Below are 25,374 nucleotides of genomic sequence, written 5' to 3'. Positions count from 1 at the left end.
AAACATGATGTTGGTGGTGGGACTTCTCCTAGAGATCAATAGTCTAAACATGATGTTGGTGGTGGGACCTCTCCTAGAGATCAATAGTCTAAACATTATGTTGGTGTGGGACTTCTCCTAGAGATCAATAGTCTAAACATTATGTTGGTGGTGGGACCTCTCCTAGAGATTGATAGTCTAAACATTATGTTGGTGGTGGAACTTCTCCTAGAGATCAATAGTCTAAACATGATGTTGGTGGGGGTGTGAGGATTTTATGCTTATGCTTGTCTCCCTCTAGCAAAACTCTTTGTCTGCCTTCTGCAACTTTTTGACCAGTATCTTTAGTGAAGGTGATGGGTCACAGGTACTACTGGGTCCCCTGCTATTGGTTCCTTGTTTTCATCTGCATACTATTGGTTCCTTGGTTTCGGCTGCATTCATCACATGGGGGAATCAACTCACTGAGAAAAACTCTAATTCCCAGTGTTTCATTATAGGACAAATGGAACATTTGCTTGTTTGTCTTCTGACATAACATCTTAAATAGCATGTCGTTGCTTAAGATATTTTACCATCAGTCTGGATGTTTAATATTGGAACTAAACTATATGCAGTCATTGGTTTTTATAATTGTTTTTTATTATTTTCAATATTGATTTACATTGCTTGTTATAGTAATAATTCAGCTTAAATGTGTTTCCAATTTTGTGGAATGCTTCTTTATTTGTCTGTTAGCATGCTGTGTCAATTATGTCTACATGTAAATGGACTGCTGATTTTTACACACACATCTTTACAATCTCTCTCTGTCTCTCACCTCTTCGCTCCTAACCACCAGGGTTCTCAGGGTGACCCTGGAGTGCCTGGTCAGACAGGGCAGGGGGGCTTGGCTGGGCTTCCTGGGCCCATGGGACCGATTGGGACTCCAGGACCACCCGGACCCCCCGGACAGTCCTACCCTGTGCGTTATGTGAGTACTGTACACAACTCCTGCCACCCACCCAGACTACATCAACTACAGCTTAACCTCCCACCCCACAGCTCTCTTCATTCAAATTGTTACCAAATTGACTACATACTGTATATTTGACTACATATATTTTTGTGGAATTGTCTTTTTTGAACTGTATCTGTGTCCTCTCTGTGTAGGGTGACGGGGAGGGTTCCGGAGTGACGGGGGTCAATGGTGTTGCTGGAGTGATAGGGATTCCAGGACCACAGGTGATCTATACATTGCCATTCACTCATAATTTGGATTGCCTTTACGATCACGTCAACTAAGACATAGTCACATATCCATTGTTTTTCAGGGTCCGCCCGGAATCGCAGGCCTTCCAGTAAGAACCAGGAAATCCCTTTGAATATATTGCTAAGTTTGATTGGAGGCCATATCTTTGTTATATAGCAATGCTTACTGTATTCCTGTCATCATACAGGGAAGATCTGGTTTGCCTGGGCTTTCGGGAGAGAAGGGGAGCGAGGGAGCAAGAGGACGGGATGGAACACCAGGGATGGACGGATTCCCAGGACAATTGGTAGAAGATTCTTATCCCTCAGCCACCTCCCCAGACTCTATTAGAACGTTACTTAGGCTTTAGAGTAACCCACACAAAGTGCACTAACCTATTCTGTTTTGTTTCTTGTGTATACACAGGGAGACAAAGGGGAGAGGGGAGACAGAGGAGAAAGGGTGAGTTACCTACTCCCAATTACCATATTTTGGTGGTTGATTTTTTTCTTTTCTTGCTTCTTTAATCAGAACCGTTTTCAGCTGTGCTAACATAATTGCAAAAGGGTTTTCTAATGATCAATGCGTCTTTTAAAATGATACACTTGGATTAGCTAACACAACGTGCCATTGGAACACAAGAGTGATGGTTGCTGATAATGGGCCTCTCTCTGTACGCCGTTTCCAGCTACAACAGTCATTTACAACATTAACAATGTCTACACTGTATTTCTAATCAATTTGATGTTATTTTAAAATGGACAAAACATTTGCTTTTCTTTCAAAAACAAAGACTTTTCTAAGTGACCCCAAACTTTTGAACGGTAGCGTAAGTCATCTATTGCGTGTCCCATGGCTCTCATGCTGTTGTGTGTGTGTGTGTGGTGTTGTAGGGTGAGCCAGGACGTGGAAGGGGGCTCCTGACCTCCGGGAGCCCCCTCGTCCACCGGGACAGATCTACCAGACCCTGTAAGCAGCGTGAGTGTGGCTGTGTACTGTACGTCTTGTCTGCTCTGGATCATAGTGATGTTTCAGTGACACAACTGACCTACCTGTCTCTGTCTCGTAGTTTGATGGAGTTCTTGGGAATCATGAGGTGAGAATTTGACTCAGCAGACAAGTCACTATGTTACTCTACATGCAGTTTTATAATGTCTTATGTTTTATAGTCACTCTAACCCTTATTTCCTTTTCTCCAGGGAGGACCAGGTCTTCCCGGCCGGGCAGGATTCCCAGTATGTATCAGTATCACACTGCCAATGAACCCACAGTGGGTGGAGACACTTACCTTGACTGTTTCTAAAGATGTATCACAGTTGAAACACACCAAACGGACAGTGTTGATCTAGATGTATAGTGGAGATTGCAGCAAAAACGATTGTATAACATGTTAATGGATTTTTTTATTTTATATATATTTCAGTTGAAACACCTTAATAGTGCTCCCTAATATTTCAAAAAGCAATGTTGTACGGCCTACTAGTTGTATGTTGAAAACTGTCTAAAACATGTTAATGGAACTCTCTTTTAAAAACATACACACACAAGGTTGTTATTTATACTGATCACAACTTCTTCTGTAGGGGCCTATGGGACCAAAGGGAGATACAGGAGAGCCTGGACAGCCAGGATACGCAGCTAAGGTCTGGTAATAACTTAATTCATATCTTGTTTTCTGTACAGTACAGGGAAAATTGCATGAAGTATTGACATGTCTCCACCCTGTGTCCTGTCCAGGGGGAGAAAGGAGAACCTGGTATTATCATGGGGCCTGATGGAAGACCCCTGTACCTGGGAGGGCTGAGGTCTCAACCGGTGAAAAAAAACCACACCTGAGATTTATAGTTGGTAGAAATACTGTATGTTATTATGCTTGTCCATCTCTTTTATATGTGCCATGCAACATAAAATGTTGATACCCTTTCACCTCTGTGTGCAGGAGAGAAGGGACTCCCGGGACCTGAGGGACCTCCTGTAAGTACTCTCCTTTAACAGTGACATGCTTTGTTTCTGATTAGCCATCGATAACCATGGATGTACTGTATATAGCTCTCTGTTTCTGTAGGGTCCAGCTGGTAGATTTATATTGTTCTGTCTCTATAGGGTCCAGCTGGTAGATTTATATTGTTCTGTCTCTATAAGGTCCAGCTGGTAAATGTATATTGTTCTGTTAATATAGGGTCCATCTGATAGATTTATATTGTTCTGTCTCTATAGGGTCCAGCTGGTAAATGTATATTGTTCTGTTACTATAGGGTCCATCTGATAGATTTATATTGTTCTGTATCTATAGGGTCCAGCTGGTAAATGTATATTGTTCTGTCTCTATAGGGTCCATCTGATAGATTTATATTGTTCTGTCTCTATAGGGTCCAGCTGGTAAATGTATATTGTTCTGTCTCTATAGGGTCCAGCTGGTAGATTTATATTGTTCTGTATCTATAGGGTCCAGCTGGTAGATTTATATTGTTCTGTCTCTATAGGGTCCATCTGATAGATTTATATTGTTCTGTCTCTATAGGTCCAGCTGGTAAATGTATATTGTTCTGTTACTATAGGGTCCATCTGATAGATTTATATTGTTCTGTCTCTATAGGGTCCATCTGATAGATTTATATTGTTCTGTCTCTATAGGGTCCAGCTGGTAAATGTATATTGTTCTGTTACTATAGGGTCCATCTGATAGATTTATATTGTTCTGTCTCTATAGGTCCAGCTGGTAAATATATTGTTCTGTCTCTATAGGTCCAGCTGGTAGATTTATATTGTTCTGTATCTATAAGGTCCAGCTGGTAGATTTATATTGTTCTGTCTCTATATAGGTCCAGCTGGTAGATTTATATTGTTCTGTCTCTATAGGGTCCATCTGATAGATCTATATTGTTCTGTCTCTATAGGTCCAGCTGGTAAATGTATATTGTTCTGTTACTATAGGGTCCATCTGATAGATTTATATTGTTCTGTATCTATAGGTCCAGCTGGTAAATGTATATTGTTCTGTCTCTATAGGGTCCATCTGATAGATTTATATTGTTCTGTCTCTATAGGGTCCAGCTGGTAAATGTATATTGTTCTGTCTCTATAGGTCCAGCTGGTAGATTTATATTGTTCTGTCTCTATAGGTTCCAGCTGGTAGATTTATATTGTTCTGTATCTATAGGGTCCAGCTGGTAGATTTATATTGTTCTGTATCTATAGGGTCCAGCTGGTAGATTTATATTGTTCTGTATCTATAGGGTCCAGCTGGTAGATTTATATTGTTCTGTATCTATAGGGTCCAGCTGGTAGATTTATATTGTTCTGTCTCTATAGGGTCCAGCTGGTAGATTTATATTGTTCTGTCTCTATAGGGTCCAGCTGGTAGATTTATATTGTTCTGTCTCTATAGGGTCCAGCTGGTAGATTTATATTGTTCTGTATCTATAGGGTCCAGCTGGTAGATTTATATTGTTCTGTATCTATAGGGTCCAGCTGGTAGATTTATATTCTTCTCTGTCTCTATAGGGTCCAGCTGGTAGATTTATATTGTGCTCTGTCTCTATAGGGTCCAGCTGGTAGATTTATATTGTTCTCTGTCTCTATAGGGTCCAGCTGGTAGATTTATATTGTTCTCTGTCTCTATAGGGTCCAGCTGGTAGATTTATATTGTTCTCTGTCTCTATAGGGTCCAGCTGGTGGATTTATATTGTTCTCTGTCTCTATAGGGTCCCTATGGTCCAGCTGGTCTAAAGGGAGATATAGGCATGCCAGGTAGACCGGTAAGTATCTCTGTTCACCTATTAGCCAAGTGGTGGTGCTCTGTAGCTCAGTTGGTAGAGCATGGCGCTTGCAATGCCAAGACAGTGAGTTTGATTCCCAGGACCACCCATATGTACAAATATATGCACACATGACAAAGTCGCTTTGAATAAGAGTGTTTGCTAAATGGCACTGAAGTGTGACTTAGAAAGAATCCAAGTGTGCTATTTCCCATTCAGTATTAACATGGTGATGGACTGCTGCTGAATGTGAACCAGTGTGTTGGTTACAGGGCCGTCCTGGGTTGAATGGTGTCAAAGGAGAGAGGGGGGATTCAGCAGGAGGGACTGGAGGATATGGAGTAAGTATGACACCGCTGGTTGGTGATTGATGGGATTCATACATGAAAGACTGTTAGATGCAACCAGAGGTCAGCATGTCAAATCATTCATAAAAGCAGTGGTATGATTAGACCGTCATGACCCAGACAGGGCATCAGTTTAACCCAGATTGATCCATGTTTTTAGGGTCCTCCAGGACCACCTGGCCCACCCGGACCCCGGGCCAGCAGTACCTCTGGACAGGTTCAATGTGAGTAGATGTCTGATCCAGTATTGTATCTTTCCCAGACGTTGGTGTTGTGAGTTATATGCTGTAGTCAGTCAGGTTTGATAGGGTCTCTTTCAAGGTACAGTAGTGTAACTCTTCTCTCCTTTGTTCTGTTTCACACTCAGAGGGATGATGTATCACGGTTATATCCTGGTAAATCAACTTATTCTCATTGGCCAGTCCCACACCATGACATAGAACATTACATGTAAAACGATGTCATGTGTTGGCTTACATGTTGGCCTTTTTCCTCCACCCATCAGACTCCAAAGGAGACAAAGGTGATCGTGGAGTACCAGGAATACCCGGGGTACCAGGTACAGTAAGACCAGCTAGTTATTTACCTCCGCTGGCCTTAGGTGTACTAACACACGAGATTGAGCTGATTGAACTCACGTTCTATCGTCTCCACTCTAGGTCTCACGTCCAACTTTGACATCTACACCTTCAAGGTAAGTGACGTAACGACAAAGGAGCTCTACACTCACAACCCGCCATGCATCTGTATGTGTTTGACGTGAGGTCAAATGACGTGTGTGTGTGTGTGTGTGTGCGTGTCCCTGCAGAGGGAGATGAAGGGAGAGAGAGGAGACTCGGGGATGAAGGGGGAGAAGGGCGAGCCAGCCGGAGGATATTATGGTGGCGGTTACGGTGGACAGGGTGGTCAACCTGGACCTCCAGGACTTCCGGTAAGAATAACCACTGAACAACAGCCATTTTATTTTACTGCATTCTCCACGTTTAATCAGTGCCTTGCATCAAAAGACATGTACAATGGAATTTAATTAGAAAGTTTTAATGAGCAAGATCTATCGATCTCCAGGGGCCAAAGGAGAGTCCATCATCGGTCCTTCAGGGCCCCAGGGCCCTCCAGGTAACCCAGGAAGAGAGTACGAAGGCAGGCAAGGGAACCCAGGCCCACCGGGGCCCCCGGACCTTCAGGATCATCCTCCTCACCTGGAGCCTACAGGCCAACACAGAGTGAGGCGTACTCTCTCGCACACACACTCATACATAAAGTACATAGGCAGGAACACAACTTTCTGGTGACATGAAGTACAGTAGCTCCTTGGTTAACAGCTTCAATGAATGTGATCTTTTACATCTCAGCCATCAGCATCCCTGGACCTCCGGGCCCTCCTGGCCCACCTGGAACTGATGGACACTCCTCTGGGGTGAGTCTGTTAACCCCTCCATTCCTAGTGTAGGGTCTAGGAGGTTAGGGCCTGTTTCTGGACAGGGCCTCACTGTGATGATATATACACCACTTCCAGGATGTGGCATCATTTAGCTCCTTGTCGTCCACGTTTGAACAGGTGATGGTGCTGAGGTCATATGACACGATGACAGCCACAGCCAGACGACAGGCAGAGGGGACGTTGGTGTATCTGGTCGACCAAACAGACTTTTACATCAGAGTACGAGATGGCTTCCGGCAAATCCAGGTGCAGTGTTTACCGGTGTAATGGATGCAAGCCACTATATTTATAAAATACAACACCTTCATCCTTTGTTAATGTTTACATGATTAACTTGGAAGTTTTACCTTTCAGCTTGGACCACATAGCTTTACCCCTGCCCAGGTAAGTCGTTGGAAATGTGCACTTGAGAAATGCTGACAAACTATTGTGACAGTGAAGGAATCACTTAATGAAGTTATTAATCACATTAGTGAATCTTATTGACATGATTTCTCTGCCTGTATCCATCTGAAGGGTAATGAGGTAGCAGCAGTGACCCTCCTCCAGTGGTCTACTACCAGCCAGACCATCCCTCTAACACGGCCACAGAGCAACCCCCAGACAGCTGACCCCCCACCAGCCACAGCCTGAGGACAACACCCTGTTCACCCCTGACCCACGTTACCCGACTCACCCGGATCCACGCTACCCAGCCCAGCCTGATCCACGCTATCCAGCCCAGCCTGATCCACGCTACCCAGCCCAGCCAGATCCACGCTATCCAGCCCAGCCAGATCCACGCTATCCAGCCCAGCCAGATCCACGCTATCCAGCCCAGCCAGATCCACGCTACCCAGCCCAGCCAGATCCACGCTACCCAGCTCAGCCAGATCCACGCTACCCAGCTCAGCCAGATCCACGTTACCCCTCACATTCAGACCCCAGATACCCCTCACACACTGATCCACGGTACCCCAGTTATACAGACCGACAGCACAACCCTGACCCTGTCCAGCCCCAGCCAGCCCCTGTCCCACAGAACCCAGTTTACACAGACACCCGCTACCCTGTAACCCCACAACGCAGACCCAGACCCCCTGAGACCCCCAGCCACCAACACACGTCAGGCCCAAGCGTGAGTAGCCAGTGATTTAAATGTCATAAATGTAACCTAAAACATGCCACTGCTGAAATACTTCTGATTGTGGATGTGATGGGAAGCACGTTTTTAAAGACTTTTCTTCTTCTTTCCTTCTGCAGATTCACCTGGTCGCCCTGAACGCCCCCAGGGGGTAACATGCGGGGTATCAGAGGGGCAGACTTCCTGTGTTTCAACCAGGCTCGGGCCATTGGGCTGAAGGGAACCTTCCGGGCTTTCCTCTCCTCCAAGCTCCAGGACCTTTACAGCATCGTCCGCAAGTCAGACAGAGACCGCATGCCCATCGTCAACCTAAAGGTACAGTCGGCTAAGACTGAGATGCATTTTCAGCTTCATTCAGAATCCCAGTATCATTCCATATAATTTAAGTAATTGGCAGCAACCGTCCCAAACCATTTGTCTGTCCCCTCTATAGGATGAGGTCCTGTTTGACAGTTGGGAGGCCATCTTCAGTGACTCAGAGGGCAGAGTGAAGGACAACGTACCCATCTACTCCTTCGATGGCAAAGACATTTTCACAGACGGCACATGGTGATAAACTACACTTCTACATATCACTCACTATACACAAAATATCAAAACCTCTCTTTTACAACACCCATAAGGAGGCATTGATAAGTTATGTCAAGTTAACAGCTGAGAAAGTGAATGGAAGCAAAAATATGATGATTCATCCCTTCATCTCGTTCTCTCTCCCTTACTCCCTCTCCTCACCCAGGCCAGACAAGATGATATGGCACGGTTCGACCAGCAGGGGGCACGGCCAGGTGGATAACTACTGTGAGACTTGGCGTATAGGGGAGCGTGTGCTGACAGGCATGGCCTCCTCTCTACAGGGGGGCCAGCTCCTCCAACAGAGAACCAGCAGCTGTCACAGCTCCTACGCCGTGCTCTGCATCGAGAACAGCTACATCGGACAGTTCAAGAGATAGGACTGACCGACCAAACGCACACACACACTACAGCCAGATCAAGAGATAAGACTGACCGACCAAACGCACACACACACTACAGCCAGATCAAGAGATAGGACTGACCGACCAAACGCACACACACACTACAGCCAGATCAAGAGATAAGCCCAATGAAAAACACACAAACACATCAGCCAATCCAGGAGGCCTAACAAAATGTACCTACCAGTGGAGGCTGGTGACTTAAATAAATAGGAGGATGGTAGACCCAGGGTATTGGTGTGGAACGCACAGGGACAACAAAGTGTGTTTCAAAAATCGTCAATGACTAATTATTTTAACCTAAAGCATTTAATAAAGACATTTATAGTACACTATTATGGGGAATGGGAATGAGGGCTGCTTACAGTGTTGGAAAGGGACCACAGCAGTGATTGAATGAGGGTATGAGGCATGAGTTGAGGTGTTCAGAGGCTTGACCAGTGCAGGACAGGATTTGCCTAGAAAGACAAACAATAACACAACACACTACACAGTTAGACAAAAGAGCTCAGAATGAGTTAGTCTAAGCAAAGAGCAAAATCATTGATGTGTAATAATGTGATTGTGTTTGTGATTGACTCTACATACAGTAATGAGAGAACATTGATAGGGGACTTACAGAGCTGAGTCTGGAGAGGAAACATTCAATGTGCCAGTGGATGAGTGGGAACATGAGACATGGATTCAGTTCATGTCAGGAGATAGTTGACAATGGTGGTGGAGTGATCATCACCTCTTAATCAGGGAACAAGGAGGGGACTTCCCTGGAAATACAAATAGCAGATACATTCCATTACAGCTGCAGTCATAGGTTTGGACAACAAGTTTCTCTATGAAGTTACACTCCGACATCTCAAAATTCATTAAGTCAAACACAGACTATGTTGCATCTGCCCACTTCACACATCAAAGTAGCCCAAGAAACGTTCCTGATTAAAGCCCTGATCATCCAAATACCTGACCATAACTGACAATAGCAGACTGGTGGCACCATAGGTCCCAGAGCGTGGGGTAATTTTTACCCCTGGAGCCTGGCGTTTTGCTTATATGGTAACCTAACTGGAAACTCTGGACCCTATAAAGTATGCCACTGATTAATTAGTTGTAAAAAAAAGGTTGATCAGACTGAAATATAGTCTGTTTTCATCCCATACAACATGTCCGATTTCTAGCGTTTAGGTGTGCCTAGGCTGCTGCAACATTTGTCATGAGTTTTTGTCTTGATTGTGTTCTTTGCTCAATAAATACCGGTGGAAAGAGGAAAGCTTACTTGAGTGCACGCGAAAAAATGTGCTGTGTCAACCTCTCTCTTTAATCGAAATATTTATGGATGATGCGATGAAGCTATCAAATCATTCTGAATTGTTTTCGTCATCCTAGAAAAACAAGTCGAAAGGTCGATATGTTCAACAAGTAAAGCATTCTAACGTGCAATTAATTACCTCTGCAAGCTCCTTTGTAGTTGCCCTTGTTGGCGGGAATTTCCCCTCTCGTCATGTCCTCTATCGATGCAGCTTATTCCCAGAAGCTTGAATGTCGGCATTTATATTCTCCCTGCTTTTGTTTTGCCGTTTAGCTGAACGATCGATGTTCTTCAGGTCACTGTACCCACCTTTTGACCAAGGCTCAGACTTTCCCTAAAGCAGGCATGGCCAGCAATACAGGCAGCTTGATGAAAGGTTCCCTGTTACCAGCTTTACTTTTGATACCAGTTGGTATTTGAACGCCCTCACCTTTTCATCTTTCTTCATGAAACTGATCTCAGGCAGTGGTCGACCCTCCCTTTTCCGTGTACCCCAGAGAATGAAAGGGTTCTTCAACAAAGTCCACAAACCGCACACTTCACGCTGGTAGATAGCTAGCTACTGAAGTTAACGAGGCCAACTTTAAAAAAGTTCAATCAGTTGCTAGCTGGACACAAAAATTAAGTTTTAAAACCAAGAAAACAATTTACATACCTCTTCTGTCATTTGAAAAAAACAAATTTGAATTGAATAAAATACCAAAAATGCTCAACTATCACTGTTCACTCTTAATCTCTATCCGACAATGTCACCAAGCTTCTCAACACAGAATCTCCATAATGCTCTGTGGCACAATCCCAATACAACACACTTTGTTCTCTGATCCTAAAAGCTTTGATCGGTTGGAGGACTTCCTCTGGAGGTGGTCATAATTACCATGTATGTCTATGGAAGGGGGTGAGGCCTACAAGCCTCCTAGGTTTTGTATTGAAGTCAGAGGAGGATGGAAGCTAGCTGTCCTCCGGCTACACCATGGTGCTACCCCAGACAGTGCTTTTGAAGTTACTGTAGACCCTTGCAAAACAGTGTATTTTAATCAATTATTTGGGGACATATGAATATATTTAGTATAGTTTTACCATAATGTATAACTTGAATGTTTCTAATGTTTACATTTGTATGAAATTTCACCGAAGATAGTCCCCCCCTTCCTCCTCTGAGGAGCCTCCACTGATACACACACACACACACACACACACACACACACACACACACAATGGTGCTTTGTATATAACAGCTACATTCCCCTTCTCCAATACACTCAGTCCAGCTGGCCAAATAGGACCATATATCCATAATATGGGGTTGATCAAGAACAGCGACAACCAGGCTAAGAGATGGACCACCCTCCAAGCCACCCCCTTTTACACTGATCGCAGCTGACTAAACAGCCCACCCCGACCCCCTGCACATACGTCTAAATCTGTGTTCTGTAAACACCTCAACACTGTGGTTTTCAGTAGAGTTTGTATTCATTCCACTTCTCCTTTCACTGTCCACTTCAGAAAGCCATGTTCATTGGGGTTAGATAGCAGACTATCACAATGTACATTTATTTTTTGTGGTCTTGCCCTCAAAAGCATAATACCTGCACTGTAGAAAGTCTATAGCCTTTTAACAGTTTGCCCTAGAATCAAACCACACCTACATATTAAACAGGACACATTCTATTCTGAGTCCAACAAGCTAATTGTTGCAGTATTGTACATTAAATGTTTATTATCCAATGTTGTAATTTTTATTCACTTTACATTTTGTTGTAATCAGTACATATAACCAGTTTTTGAAGCACTATCTATAACATTGCCGTAAATGTTGGATGGTTTTATTTTTCTAGCGGACATCAAAAGGGAACAGGATATTTCAAATGTTTTGATAACAAAAGGAGTATTTATTTTGCGCTTTTCAGTAATGTACATTTTGTTAAGTAGTTTTAACATTCACACTTTTCAGTAATGTACTCCATGGATCTATGTAATGACAGAGGAAGAGATGAGTCTGGGCCAAGAATCATGACATTTTTGTATCAAAAATCTAACTACTATGTTTTTGTTTTGCAATGTCCTTTTGCGTTTTCAAAATCCTCAAAAGTGCTCTTAAGTGTTTTTCATGTCTAAGCACTGTGATGGAAATTAAATAAGGCTTTTAATCCAAAGACCAAAGCATTGCAGCTCACTGAATGAACCGGTGTATGACCCTGGTGAGGAGTTTCCTGAGGTGACATGTACTGTGCCATCTCTCTCAATGTCATCAACGTTTATTAAAAAACAAACAAATGCTACATTGTTTTTCCAAACTGATTTATTTGTAAATCAAAAATAAAATGTTGACATAAGTCTGTTTTTTTACAGCAACAAAATAGGTTCACAGTCATTCACCCAAAGTGTATTTTCGGCATTGATTGAAGTCAGTGTGACAATAATAAACATGAACAATTCTGACAGTTAACGTTACAAATCTTATCCTATACTGAACTCGTTGGCTAGTATACTGCACGGCATATAGACCATAAGGTGCAATTAATCTCATACCTTTGTTTATGAGGCCATATGACCATGTAAAAATCATTGTATACTCTACAACCTCATCACTATGGGCTGAAACCTACCTTGAGATATGACCTTTTAAATCAATTAGAGAATAGTGCAATAGTTCAAGTTATATGCTTGTATTGTTCACACACACATCTTTTATCCACCCTACATGTAATTAATAGGCACTCAAACTACTATAGTCTATATTCTGACATGATTTATCAGTTTTGTAGTAAGATGGTCCTAAGATTACTCAAGGGGAGGGGAATTCAGCAAACCACTTCCTATGCACAGCAATTAAATTAAACTAAAGGCAACTTCAATAAAAACAATTGGTTAGGAGTAATCTGCATTTATGGGCGTACTTTAAGTATGGTATAAACACATTTAGAATGTAAAGGGTACACCAGATATGAGTTCCCAGAGTTGTCAGATTCCAAAGAATAAACATAGGTCTAAAAGATATTTACATTTTTCAAATTCATTTTGCATTTATTTCCTGTGACAAACATTTAAGAAAACCCAATTTCACTCTTATGCACAGATAAATAAATTGTTCCATTAAAACAGTAGTTCCCAAACTGTGGGATGGTATGCAGAAAAGAGAACGGACCTATATATTTTCAATAATAGCCTATAATCTGAGAATTTACAATCAACAAAATAAAAGCTAGACAATCAGGCCTCCACTGATGTTATGTTGGTGCATAAAAAAAACAGCCATGTCATAATGCATAGAATTGCATGAAATTTGCTTAAAAGCAAACAAAATTTCAGCTCCATGGCAAAATGCATAGAATTGCAGGAAATTGTTTTTAAAATTGCAATTTTTTTATTTCAGCTCCATGGCAGGATGTGGAAATGCAGGGGATTAGCTTTGAAACGGCAAAATAGTGTCCGCTGCCAAGATCATATTTTGTATTTATGCTTTGGTCTGTGTACGTTTGTTTTTTTACCACTCAACCCTTATGGTGGGTGGAGACTCAAAACACAGCTCAATTGGTGGGTCACGAAGCAAAAACGTTTGAGAACCCCTGCATTTAAACAATACAAAATAGCTCATTCGAAAATTCTGGAAAATAACATGCAGAATTAAGGTCTGCCAGCTCATTGCTAAATCCTCAAAACTCATTCGCAGTAGTTCATAACAACTATATTCCAGTTTACACATTCACATTCATGTGGGCTTCCTATTAGAAAAGATGACAATGAACATATGATTAGCACTGCTGGGGAGAAAATACAAATCTGCATGAAAACATTTCAACAAAAATAGGGGAGAGTGGGGTAGGTTGAGCCAAAGAGGTAAATTGAGCCACCCTTGTTTCTAGGAAACTATACACAAAATGTTATAATTTGAACAAATATCTAGGAAGAGGTCATCATTTCATGGAGTCTGAAGGAAGAAACCATTTGGAAAAAGTTAAGTAAAAAAATATATATAAAAAATAAAATAAGATTTTCACCAAGTCAAATTAATTTATGTTATAGAGATTTCATGATGCTTGTATCTAAAGCAAAGTATATCATTTTAAGATTATTCTATACATCAGCATGAAAGTGCTTTATTGTATGTGTGTGTGCTAATATAATCTAAATGTTTGCCTTGGGGTAAAAGTTGAACCAATTGAAGTGTTTTCATCCCAGGCATAATGCAAGGCATTATTGCTGGGATATGAGGTAACAGGGCCTGGCCAATGTTAAAAATATATATATATATATGAAGTACAAAGTGTTTGTTAGGAGCCTGTGTTAAAAAGGTGCTTAAAATTATTAAAAAGAAAAAGCAATTGTGTTCGGGAAATAAAGATAGATAGATATTTTTAAAAGGTATTGGTAATATTCATTCAGTAGACATTTCTATGCGGCTTAACTTGACCTATTCCGTGGCTCAATTTACCCAAGGCAGTAAATTGTGCCAAGAGACCACTTATTTCCCCCAGACAACCTATGTTTTCAAAACTGTAAAGTTTACATGAATTTGGCCAGGGATACACAACATCCTTAAATATATAGATATTTGTTAGAAAAATACAATAGATCTCCTAGTGATGCTGAATGTAAAAAATGGCTCAACTTACCCCACCCTGTAAGCAAAACTATAAAAATGGGCTAAAACACTTCCTGACACAAGGTGCATTGAATTACTCACTGGCAGCAAGCATAACTTGTTCTCAACTGGCCTACCTGGTTAAATAAAGGTGAAATAAAAAAAAAATCCACTGACATGGTTAGTTTGAAGGCCCTAAAACAATTGGCATCTGCTTTGTTCACAAGCAATCGCTGATTAAACCTAAGACAATGGGAGTGTAGTGAACATACACACAAAGGGCTTCATTTAGAAAATATTTTTACACTTTTCAAAGAAAATCTTCAGGAAGATTCTGCAGCCCAAAAATGCATCCTGTCACGTGTCTACTTAATCTAAAGTAATGCTAATGTGATCACATAGTAATCATGATCCTGTGGGGCACACCTCTCTCACTGGAGGACTTCTGTACATCTAACAATAGACACACAGATTCAAAAATATGGTTTTCGCTAATCAATACAATTGCAGCAATTGTCGAGAATTCCTAATGATCGAAAAACAGTGAATCATTTGCTGAATATAACAGGCTACTGTTCCATCAGTAGAAGAAGTAGTCCAGTAGAATTAGTTGGACTGTTTCTGTAGATAATTTCCTATTGGTCCCCTCTAATTGAGATGATTATTTTCTCAGTCAGAGTTACGAAAACAAACATGCTTTAACATCAGGGAACATATGATTACCCTGTATTTGGAAAACTCTGAACATCCCCCCCGTGGATAACACCATTTGGGATGTTTCTGGGATGAGAAGAGAAAAGCAGCCACTACATAGTACATGTCAACAGTCTCTCTGAGAACATTAGGCTGACAACTAGGCCCAAACTCTGACTATTAAAAACAAAACACTGTTTGAGTGAGAAGTAGGGATTGGTCTAAAGCCGAAAAAGAAAATTCCTTAAATGTACCTACTACAGTAGCTATATGCTGGTCTATTGTACTTCGAAAACAATGTTGAGGCAGGTTTCTTAGGATGCAAACCTTCCCAAACAGCCTAATTCATTCTCTTAGAGGTGCTCCCACAATGTGATTTGTACCACATACAAGGTCATGTATTGCTACTTACAAGCAGTGGTGTAAAGTACTTAAAAATACTTAAGTACTACTTAAGAAGTATCTGTACTTTACTATTTATATTTTTGACAAATTTTACATCACTACATTCCTAAAGAAAATAATGTACATTTTACTCCATACATTTTCCCTGACACCCAAAATTACTTGCTATATTTTGAATCCTTAGCAGGACAGAAAAGTGGTCCAATTCACACACTTATCAAGAGAACAACCCTGGTCATCCCTACTGCCTCTGATCTGGCGGACTCACTAAACACAAATGATGTCTCAGTGTTGGAGTGTCCCCCTGGCTACTGATGAAGAAAAAATGCAATTGTGCCATCTGGTTTGCTTAATAAGTCATTTGAAATAATTTATACTCTTACTTTTTTATACTTAAGTTTATTTAAAACCAAATACTTTTAGACTTTTACTTGAGTCATTTCTATGAAGGCATCTTTACTTTTAATCAAGTATGACAAGTTGGTACTTTTTCCACCGCTGCTTACAAGACCATTAGGCTCGATCGAGTGAGCTTTTTATTATCTTGTAGTAATGTAGGTGGGCCCTGCCTGTATTTCTTAAAAAAAAAATAATGTATTCCATAATAACATCCTTTTGGTGAACTGAATACACGTTGGATATAACAGATAAGGCACTAAGGGCTGAGAACAGTGACTGTTCACTAATACTGGTAAACTACACTCCCCCAACACATCCAACGAAGTGTCATGAGGTCTCGACTCACCTCTAAGTCTCATCTGTCCTTGTGCAGTCGTGTGGAAACCGTAGCAGAGATTCCCAGACCGTTTGGGACCACTCAAAGTCAGTGTAGGGGTTTAGGTGTTGATGTAAAGATGACACAATGTTCAAGGGATAGTTAAGGATTTTGGCAAGGAGACCCTTTATCAACTTCCACACAGTCAGATGAACTCATGGATACCATTTTTATGTCTCTGCATCCAGTATGAAGGAAGTTAGAGGTAGTTTCGCGAGCCAATGACAACTAGCGTTAGCTAGCGCAATGACAGGAAGTCTACAGGGACAACTTGCATGCTAGCTGTTCCGATAGACTTCCAGTCATTATGCTAACGGAAGTTAGCAATTTGGCTAACGCAGATTAAAAATTCTTCAAACTGCATCTGACTCTGAATCTGACTCTGCCAACATGCCAGAATATACCAGAATATCCCTTTCAGGCCTTCACGTTGTTCCCATTGGACAGAGGTTCCGTCTCTGAGGGGTTTGATGGTACGGAACATAGCTCAGTGGGCGTGGCCTGGTCTGTGTCCCCTCCACCTCCTGCCGATTGGTTCCTGTAGTGGCGAATGATGACCCAGGCAGCACAGCCCAGGTAGATAACCGTCAGCAAGGCAAAGTAGAAGAAGTAGACCAGGAACTATTGGAGAACAGAACAGCACTCATTAGAAAACATATGGTGTTCCCATATGGGTGACGTCATCTTGCAGGAAGTTGTCTGAGCGTGGTTGTAATCAGAGTGTGTGTGACTGACCTGGGAGTGCACGTCTAGTCCCAGACCCTTCTTGTCAGAGACGATGAGGGTGATGATGGTCTTCAGAACGGTCGCCAGGAAAGTGTTGACCCCAAACACCAGGGCACACAGCTCCTTGGTGAGCGAGGAGGCGATCTGGAAACTACAAACACCACAACAGGATAGTCGGCAGATTAAATGTACAGCCTATAGTAAGAAAGACGTGACAGTTCTATTTGACAATGCATTCATGCACTGCACACGTCTGAACATGAAAATCCCCCAAATCCCATTATACGTATACAACGACTTTAAATAAAAGTAGACCTAAAGAAACGTACATGGCGATGGGCACGAGGAACTGGTAGAAACCCTTGAAGAGGGAGTAGGCCACATAGCAGACCCAGATGTTGCTGGTGGTCCCCATGAGGAGCAGCAGGCCAGCCTGTAGAGCCGTGATGACGCCGATCACCAGCTCAGACCACACGTTCCAGCGGATCTTCACGAAGCCCGCTGCAAACGACGTGATCGCACCTGGGACAGAGTTAACGAGGTGGAGTTAGTCGAAGAAGATAAGCTGTCTAAATTAATGACTGAGTAGGTGATTAAGGCTTGGGGGAACTTCATTTAATAAATGCTGTGTGTGTGTGTGTGTGTGTGTGTGACTCAGGGTCACAGTTTGACATTATCATATCAAGGCAAACAGAGGGGATTGCTGGTTCAGTAAGCCTTTATGTTATTATTAGGCATCAATAAAATAATTATACTAAATGACTATGGGGAGCAGCACATTGTCTGGCGTCATCTCCCTGTGTGATCAACATCTAAAACATTGTCATCTTCCACCACCTTTCAACAGAAAGTGACTGGTTAGTCTTCTGTTGTCTCACCACATTCTGCTTCATGGGAATTCCTCTTCCTAGATTGATGGGCTTTGTATGTCTCCTGTCCTTGTCAGCTGTTAAGGTCATGTAATTTCAGTCATAATTAAATAATTGGAGAGGGGTCAGTCTAAAACAGTGTTTCCCAACTCCAGTCCCCCCAACAGTGCGCATTTTTGTTGTGGCCCCAGACAAGCACACCTGATTCTACTTGTCAACTATTGAATCAGGCGAGTTAGCCTGGGGCTACAACAACGTGTGTTGGGGGTACTGGAGAACTGGAGATGGGGAAACCCTGGTCTAAGACAACTCAATTGACTGAGAAAATATGTACCTTGAAGCATGTTACCATGGTGCTCTCACTACTACCTCTGCCAACTGCTGTAGGGGTGTTAATATTTTGTAGGAATCATTGACTTGGAGAACACAGGCTCCAACCCTGTCAGACAGTAAAGACCCAGGTGAATGCTACACATTGGTCATTAAAACACTTGTATACCTGGCTTTGGAGGGCCTTTGTACCCAGACTAAAACCTAGGGAAATGGATCCCTCACCCAGTAGTGTGGAGACAGCCTCCACCCCTCCGTTGTAGACGTGTTTGTTCTCCGTGGCGGGGTACACCTTGTCCCACAGGACATGGATGTACAACAGCACCAGGTAGTAGCCAGCGGAGTTGAACACCCACCACAGGCTCCACAGTCTCAGGCTGGGTCTCCGCGGCACGTTCCTCAGCTCCTTCAGCATCTGAATAAACACAGAGTCCCTCCAGGAGGAACCAGAGCTGAGAGGGGCCAGGGAGGGTGTGTCACCTGAACCCAAGCCCGCTTCGCCCTGCTTCATCCTGGCCAGCTCCGACTGGGCGGCAGCCTGCTCCTGGAGGTTCCTCTGGGCAGCATGGTGGGCCCTGTTGAAGAACAGGGACCTCTTGGGCCAGGGCAGGCAGCAGGAGAGCACCAGGCCGAAGGACACCAAGGCCAAGGAGACAGCACTGAGCACGGCGAAGGAGAGCCTGCCCACGGATATCAGCACCTGGCCCAGCACCGAGCTGGCAAACACCCCCATGAGGATGCAAGAGCGCGAGTAGCTGGCCACACGTTGGTAGAGCTCTGGGGTGACCAGGGAGAATATATAGGAGGAGTAAGCCACGCGTGCTGCCATGGTGATGCCGTAGAAGAACTCCATGAACTGCATCTCTAAGAGGGAGGAACCCAGGAGGAGGAGGAGCCAGATGGCCACGTGGCTGAGGCTTGAGAGGACCAGGACGGGCTTGTAACGCAGGACGTCTGTCAGGAGGAAGACTGGCACCAGCACCGCCATGTAGGAGTAGGACAGGATCGGGTTGATCTCATTGGTCACCTGGAGGAAGAGAATGGCGGGTATAAGAGGGGAGACCACATAGAAGAGACAGAGGACTCCGTGGAATCCAATTCTCCTTGTAAAAGTTGCAGCTGAAGGCTCTATAAATGTGCCGGCAGGTGTTCTCAAATTGCATATTTAGGCTAGTTTCCTGTGAGTCCTCGAACACTGACAAATGCACATGCCTCATATGGTGTTCAGAATAACCTTGTCGCTGTGCTGACACCTTTTGCCAATGCAACAACGTTAATCCCCGTCTACAGGAAATGAGGGGAGCAAAAACCTTCACTGCTCCCATTCATTTGAACTAATGCTACATTGTAGGCAAGGACACCTTCCAATGAGTCTGCAGACTTCAGGCCATTAGGTTCATTAGTTTATACTGAGCCAGACAAGCCTACAGTAACCAATCAGAAAAAGAGACTGCCCTAATTTGTAGGAATGTGAACTTTGACCATACTGAGGAGGGGTTACTGCACTCACACTGTGATAGCCTTATTACAGTCCAGTGGGTTCCATGACTAAGGAACACTGGTTCAATTATTTTAGGATTGAGCGGTTGTAGTTCAAGCTCCTAGTATAAATTCAGATGGAACACGTGTCAGCTGATATAGCTTATATCAGGGTTGTCCTTCTACTTGTCATACAAGGCTATAGCCTCCAGCGCAGGACATTGTCTTTCATATCCCTCAAAATCAATTGGGCCTCGGGTTGAACTGACATGCCCTGGCCTTTAAATATATATATCATTTTATGTTTTACATTTAACCTTTATTTAACTAGGCAAGTCAGTTAAATAAAGGTACAATAACAAAAATATATATTTTTATACTCAGTAGAAGACCGATAGCAATAGTTGACACGACTAACAAAATATTTGTTTACTAAGCAAGAGTGAAGATAAGTTTCTCGATCCTTCCTACTAAATCAAATCCAGAGTCGGCTTTCTATTCCGCAACAAAGCCTCCTTCACTCACGCTGCCAAGCTTACCCTAGTAAAACTGACTATCCTACCGATCCTCGACTTCGGCGATGTCATCTACAAAATGGCTTCCAACACTCTACTCAGCAAACTGGATGCAGTCTATCACAGTGCCATCCGTTTTGTCACTAAAGCACCTTATACTACCCACCACTGCGACTTGTATGCTCTAGTCGGCTGGCCCTCACTACATATTCGTCGCCAGACCCACTGGCTCCAGGTCATTTACAAGTCCATGCTAGGTAAAGCTCCGCCTTATCTCAGTTCACTGGTCACGATGGCAACACCCATCCATAGCAAGCGCTCCAGCAGGTGTATCTCACTGATCATCCCTAAAGCCAACACCTCATTTGAGATCCATATTCGTTCCAGTACTCTGCAGCCTGTGACTGGAACTATATTGCAAAATCTTTGAAGTTGGAGAATTTTATCTCCCTCACCAACTTCAAACATCAGCTATCCGAGCAGCTAACCGATCGCTGCAGTTGTACATAGTCTATAGGTAAATAGCTCACCCTTTTTCGCCTACCTCATTCCCATACTGTTTTTATACTGTTTTTATTTATTTACTTTTCTGCTCTTTTGCACACCAATATCTCTACCTGTACATGCCCATCTGATCATTTATCACTCCAGTGTTAATCTGCAAAATTGTATTATTCGCCTACCTCCTCATGCCTTTTGCACACATTGTATATAGACTGCCCATTTTTTTCTACTGTGTTATTGACTTGCTAATTGTTTACTCCATGTGTAACTCTGTGTTGTCTGTTCACACTGCTATGCTTTATCTTGGCCAGGTCGCAGTTGCAAATGAGAACTTGTTCTCAACTAGCCTACCTGGTTAAATAAAGGTTAAATAAAAAAAATAAAAAAATAAAAATAGTGCTCCAAAATGATTTAATTCACATCTTAATCAAAATATTGACGTGCAATATCCATATCACAAGAGATCCATATTGCATGCAATATTTTGAAACGTGTAATGGGCGTTTTTAATAGTTTCCACCATTTTTTCTCCTCTTGCGGCTGCTTCCCCCCAAGCGGTGCAGTTCCTCCTCCTTGCTGTTAGATTCACTGTAAGTTCGCATGCTATTCTGCTAGTGATAATATTGTATTGTGAGGTCCCTGGCAATTCCCAGCCCTACTTTGTAATATAAGTTAATCCATTTCTAGGATTCCAACAGTTCACCCTAGTATTTTGATCTTTAACATCAAATCGCAACATTTGGTAAGAAAAAACATTTCTCAACTCGATTATTTGCCCTCATCGTGCAGCCCTAACTCCTACACATCTACCCACCCTTAAAAACGGTGGTTAACTTAAGACAGACACACGAATAGTTGCACACACACTACACACTCATGCAAAACACACCACACCAACATTCCAATCTGTTATAGGGGGATGACTGCATCACTGACCTGTTCCCTGGTGAAGTTCTTCTCCATGCTGAGCAGGTTTGGTGTTATAAAGGGCTCCCCAGGCTTCAGCTGCACCATAAACCCATAGAAACACAGGAACACCACCGACAACTCCCAGGTCCGTGCGGTCTTGGTCTGGCCGTCTGAGGGGTCCTCAGGTGTGGGAAGAGCCATCTCAGGGTCAGGCTCTCCAGGGGAGGTCTCCTTCAGGTCAAGTTCAGCCTCTTCCTCCACAGCCCTGTCCCCACTCACCATAGCGTCTTTGTTCACCATGGTAGAGGCCTGACAGTGGACACTGGAGTCCCAAGTCTACCTCTGACTGTATCAAATGACTAAGTGGTATTGCTATAGTGAAGAGGCTTGCTATAGGAATTTTCATAGAAACCAGAGAGTATGGCCTAAACCACCAATTCAGATGTTCTAAGCAAGTAGAGATTCCTGTTAGAACTATTCCCTTCCACAGAGGATCCAGTGTTACACATTACAGAGGGGGTGAGAGGGAAACCTTTCACAATGACGAACATGGCGGTAAAGTCCTACCTGCAGCTATTTTCATACCAATAATTCACAGCATGTCCACATGCACAACGTGCTGCGCATGAGATAATGTCAACCTTTGCTCCATTCCATGGATTAACAATGATTGGTCATTGCGAACCTGAAAAATACAAGAATGTTTGCAAATAGTCATTCAAAGTTTGTTTTATGCTATATTCTTAATTAATTTGTGGGATGGTGCTTAACCTAACTCCCTATGTACAAAGCTGTTTTTTATTTTACCTTTATTTAACCAGGCAAGTCAGTTAAGAACAAATTCTTATTTTCAATGATGGCCCAGTGGGTTAACTGCCTGTTCAGGGGCAGAACGACAGATTTTGTCACCTTGTCAGCTCGGGGATTTGAACTTGCAACCTTCCGGTTACTAGTCCAACGCTCTAACCACTAGGCTTACTAGTCCAACGCTCTAACCACTAGGCTACGCTGCCGCCCCTTTCCAGGGACATCAAATCACACGTATTATAACCATGGTACACAACAACCCAAACAGATCTGAGCTGTCAGGTCACGAGTATTATTTGGGTGCAGTCAGTGTATTATAATTTTGTTGTTCTCTGTTGGACTGATTTACTAACTTGGGGTTGACACACTCCAAAAATAGATTCACAACGAACGACTTTTGTAACGTCTACCTCTTGACCAGCTATTGCATTTCAGTTTACCATAGTTAAATAGCTTTGTAATTGCAATGCACGTAATTGCAATGCATGCGAGACCAGACATAGTTACTTTTAAAAGTATTCACTAAAACAGGGGTGCAAGTTCTGCACGCACGGCTGGCACGATCCATATTCAATGTTAGCTAACTAGTTACGTTAGCTAACCAGATTCCAGTCTGGAATACCTAACGTTAGTTAAAGGTAGCTAAGCTTGTCTGGAAGAGGTAGCTGAGCTTATTTTGATAAACCCTTTGCTAGTGAACAATGTCAGAGAGCTCGCTACAGCTACCATCAACTAGCCTAGACAATTTAGCTAACGTTAACTGTCTACAGTAGCTGACATTATCTAGCTAATATTAGCTACATCATGCGAGTTAATATTATATTTTTGCAGGGAACATTGGTGAACTTGTTAGCTAGCTGAAGTTGACACACATAATTGAGTTTTAAACAATGTACATACAACTTTATACATTGACGAGGAAAGTAGGTAAAACCTACCTCTAAATTCTTCCCCGACTGAACTCGTATGCGCGCTGTTGTCCAGTTTAATGCATTTCAGAGCAACTGAGTCTGTGAGATTTTGCAAGGAACTATGGGGGCTGTAGTTTCAGATGATTGAACGGAGATACTCCTAAATGCACCTTAATATGTATTTAATCAATTAACATTAGTATAACACTCAACACTCACTAGTTTCAATATCAATGGCAAATAGGCTACATACTGTATTCCAATATATTAGGACATAATATCACATGAACATTTAATGAATAAAGACAAACACCCTACACAAAACATAGAGCATTCTACTGAGCACGCAACTGAACATTGCCCCATCGATAATCATTGGACCTCACTGTCGCGCGCTGTGAAATCAGGGAGTTCTATTTTCCTGGTCCGGGTTGAACCAAGCAATGGCGCATCATGTCATCGGGGGAAAGCGGGGAGGGAAGGAGGAGCGCCCGTCTCAAATCAAACAGCAATCTGCCCCCCTCGGCCAATCGTCCCGAAACATACAACATCTCTTTTCCATAAAAATAAATGTTTGTATGTTCAAACTAGTTTTCATTGGGAAGGCAAATAAAGCGTTTTTATCGCAATCACTTTTGCACAGAATCCGACTCATCACTAATCCGATGTATCACTCCAATTGCTTAATTACTTCACGTTTGTTTAGAACCGGCTCACGCCCGTCAGGCCGCCCTGTTCCAAAACGAATGCAGTCACCTTCACCCGATACAAACTCCCTCCATCGGGTTAACCTGGCCAGATAAACGAATCCCCTTAGTGTTAACGTCCATATTAAATATTTGGAGAGTAGGCTACATGTCGGCGTTACAATGTAACTGAATAAAGTAACGTTGTTATGGTATGAGGAGAAAACGTATGCGAATGTTTGTCAACTTTATTTTCGCGTCACGTGTGATCTTTTATATACACATTTGGAATACGTCTAGCAGTATGAATATGCTTGAAAACGCCTGCAATATCATAAACAAACTTCAGCAAACATTTGCAATCTGAGTTTGACCTTTGGTGCTATAAATGAGGGCACAGCAATGGAGTGGTGACTGACTATCCAGTGCGCATGTCACATAAACCTATTGTGCATTTGCCTACTTATTTTTCAAACTGGGTTCTTTTGTGGGATTTGTTAGGTATTTATAACATATTTACTACTTGTATAAATAGTTCTCAAAGTATGGCATGACCAATTTGATTATCATGTGGTTGGTTTAAAAAAAAAAATAAACTGCCTCAGGCTACATGGAGAGAATCAGTCCATTGTCACAGCACTTTAAATGTTATGTGATTTAGAGAGTCATGAGATATCTTCTGTGCCCTCTACAGAACCCATAAACACATATCTGGGGATTTGGTTGTCATGCAGTTATCCCAAGGCAGTCTAACAGTGTGCCTTGATTTCATGGACATCACAGCCATCGCTGTGAGGAAGGCCTCACTGCAAATTCTGGATCCATCCAAGACCTGTCTGCGTCTGGTGCTGTTTCCCAGAGGAAGCTCTTCCTTCTGTGTCACCTCCTTTGAGAACCAGACCCTGATGTGAAAGGATAGCATGCATGCATACGGTGGCGGCCATTCTGCTGTATCACTTTCACCCATGAATGTATTCTGTGCTTTCAACCAGGAACTATCCATCTCTTTCAGATCAGTGGTTAT

The 25,374-nt window shown here is 42.7% G+C and overlaps 2 protein-coding genes, 1 long non-coding RNA gene and 1 pseudogene across 3 annotated transcripts; 3 read left to right on the top strand and 1 right to left on the bottom strand.

Annotated features, from left to right (window-relative positions):
* The first annotated feature begins 20 nt into the window (after positions 1-20).
* On the top strand, positions 21-2,310 carry LOC127916604 (collagen alpha-1(XVIII) chain-like). Its single transcript, XM_052498908.1, has 6 exons — positions 21-952; positions 1,132-1,203; positions 1,293-1,319; positions 1,419-1,517; positions 1,637-1,672; positions 2,104-2,310. The coding sequence occupies exons 1-6, from the start codon at positions 674-676 to the stop codon at positions 2,308-2,310; spliced, it is 720 nt and encodes a 239-aa protein (XP_052354868.1). The 5' UTR covers positions 21-673.
* A 96-nt stretch (positions 2,311-2,406) lies between these two features.
* On the top strand, positions 2,407-3,014 carry LOC127916743 (uncharacterized). Its single transcript, XR_008095791.1, has 3 exons — positions 2,407-2,445; positions 2,794-2,853; positions 2,948-3,014. It is a non-coding gene; the product is annotated as an uncharacterized LOC127916743 (long non-coding RNA).
* Positions 3,015-3,145: 131 nt separating this feature from the next.
* Positions 3,146-9,461, top strand: LOC127916603 (collagen alpha-1(XVIII) chain-like; annotated as a pseudogene).
* Positions 9,462-17,016: 7,555 nt separating this feature from the next.
* Positions 17,017-23,798, bottom strand: LOC127905964 (reduced folate transporter-like). The gene is made up of 6 exons (XM_052499731.1): positions 23,692-23,798; positions 21,974-22,631; positions 18,765-19,566; positions 17,670-17,862; positions 17,350-17,491; positions 17,017-17,235 (listed from the first exon to the last, which is right to left on the bottom strand). The coding sequence occupies exons 2-6, from the start codon at positions 22,244-22,246 to the stop codon at positions 17,032-17,034; spliced, it is 1,614 nt and encodes a 537-aa protein (XP_052355691.1). The 5' UTR covers positions 22,247-22,631; positions 23,692-23,798; the 3' UTR covers positions 17,017-17,031.
* Positions 23,799-25,374: the final 1,576 nt, after the last annotated feature.

Source organism: Oncorhynchus keta, chromosome 37, assembly GCF_023373465.1.
Source record: "Oncorhynchus keta strain PuntledgeMale-10-30-2019 chromosome 37, Oket_V2, whole genome shotgun sequence".
In the NCBI taxonomy this organism is placed as follows: domain Eukaryota; kingdom Metazoa; phylum Chordata; class Actinopteri; order Salmoniformes; family Salmonidae; genus Oncorhynchus; species Oncorhynchus keta.
This window is presented reverse-complemented; position numbering and strand designations above follow the sequence as displayed.

Excerpts from the sequence above, each read along its gene's own strand:
- LOC127905964 (XM_052499731.1), bottom strand. The coding sequence starts at position 22,246 with ATGGTGAACAAAGACGCTATGGTGAGTGGGGACAGGGCTGTGGAGGAA. Across the intron at positions 17,863-18,764 it reads GGCTGTCTCCACACTACTGG|GTGCGATCACGTCGTTTGCA; the intron begins GTGAGGGATCCA and ends ACTCTGTCCCAG. Across the intron at positions 17,492-17,669 it reads TTCCTCGTGCCCATCGCCAT|TTTCCAGATCGCCTCCTCGC; the intron begins GTACGTTTCTTT and ends TGGTGTTTGTAG.
- LOC127916604 (XM_052498908.1), top strand. The coding sequence starts at position 674 with ATGTGTTTCCAATTTTGTGGAATGCTTCTTTATTTGTCTGTTAGCATG. Across the intron at positions 953-1,131 it reads AGTCCTACCCTGTGCGTTAT|GGTGACGGGGAGGGTTCCGG; the intron begins GTGAGTACTGTA and ends CTCTCTGTGTAG. Across the intron at positions 1,320-1,418 it reads CCGGAATCGCAGGCCTTCCA|GGAAGATCTGGTTTGCCTGG; the intron begins GTAAGAACCAGG and ends GTCATCATACAG.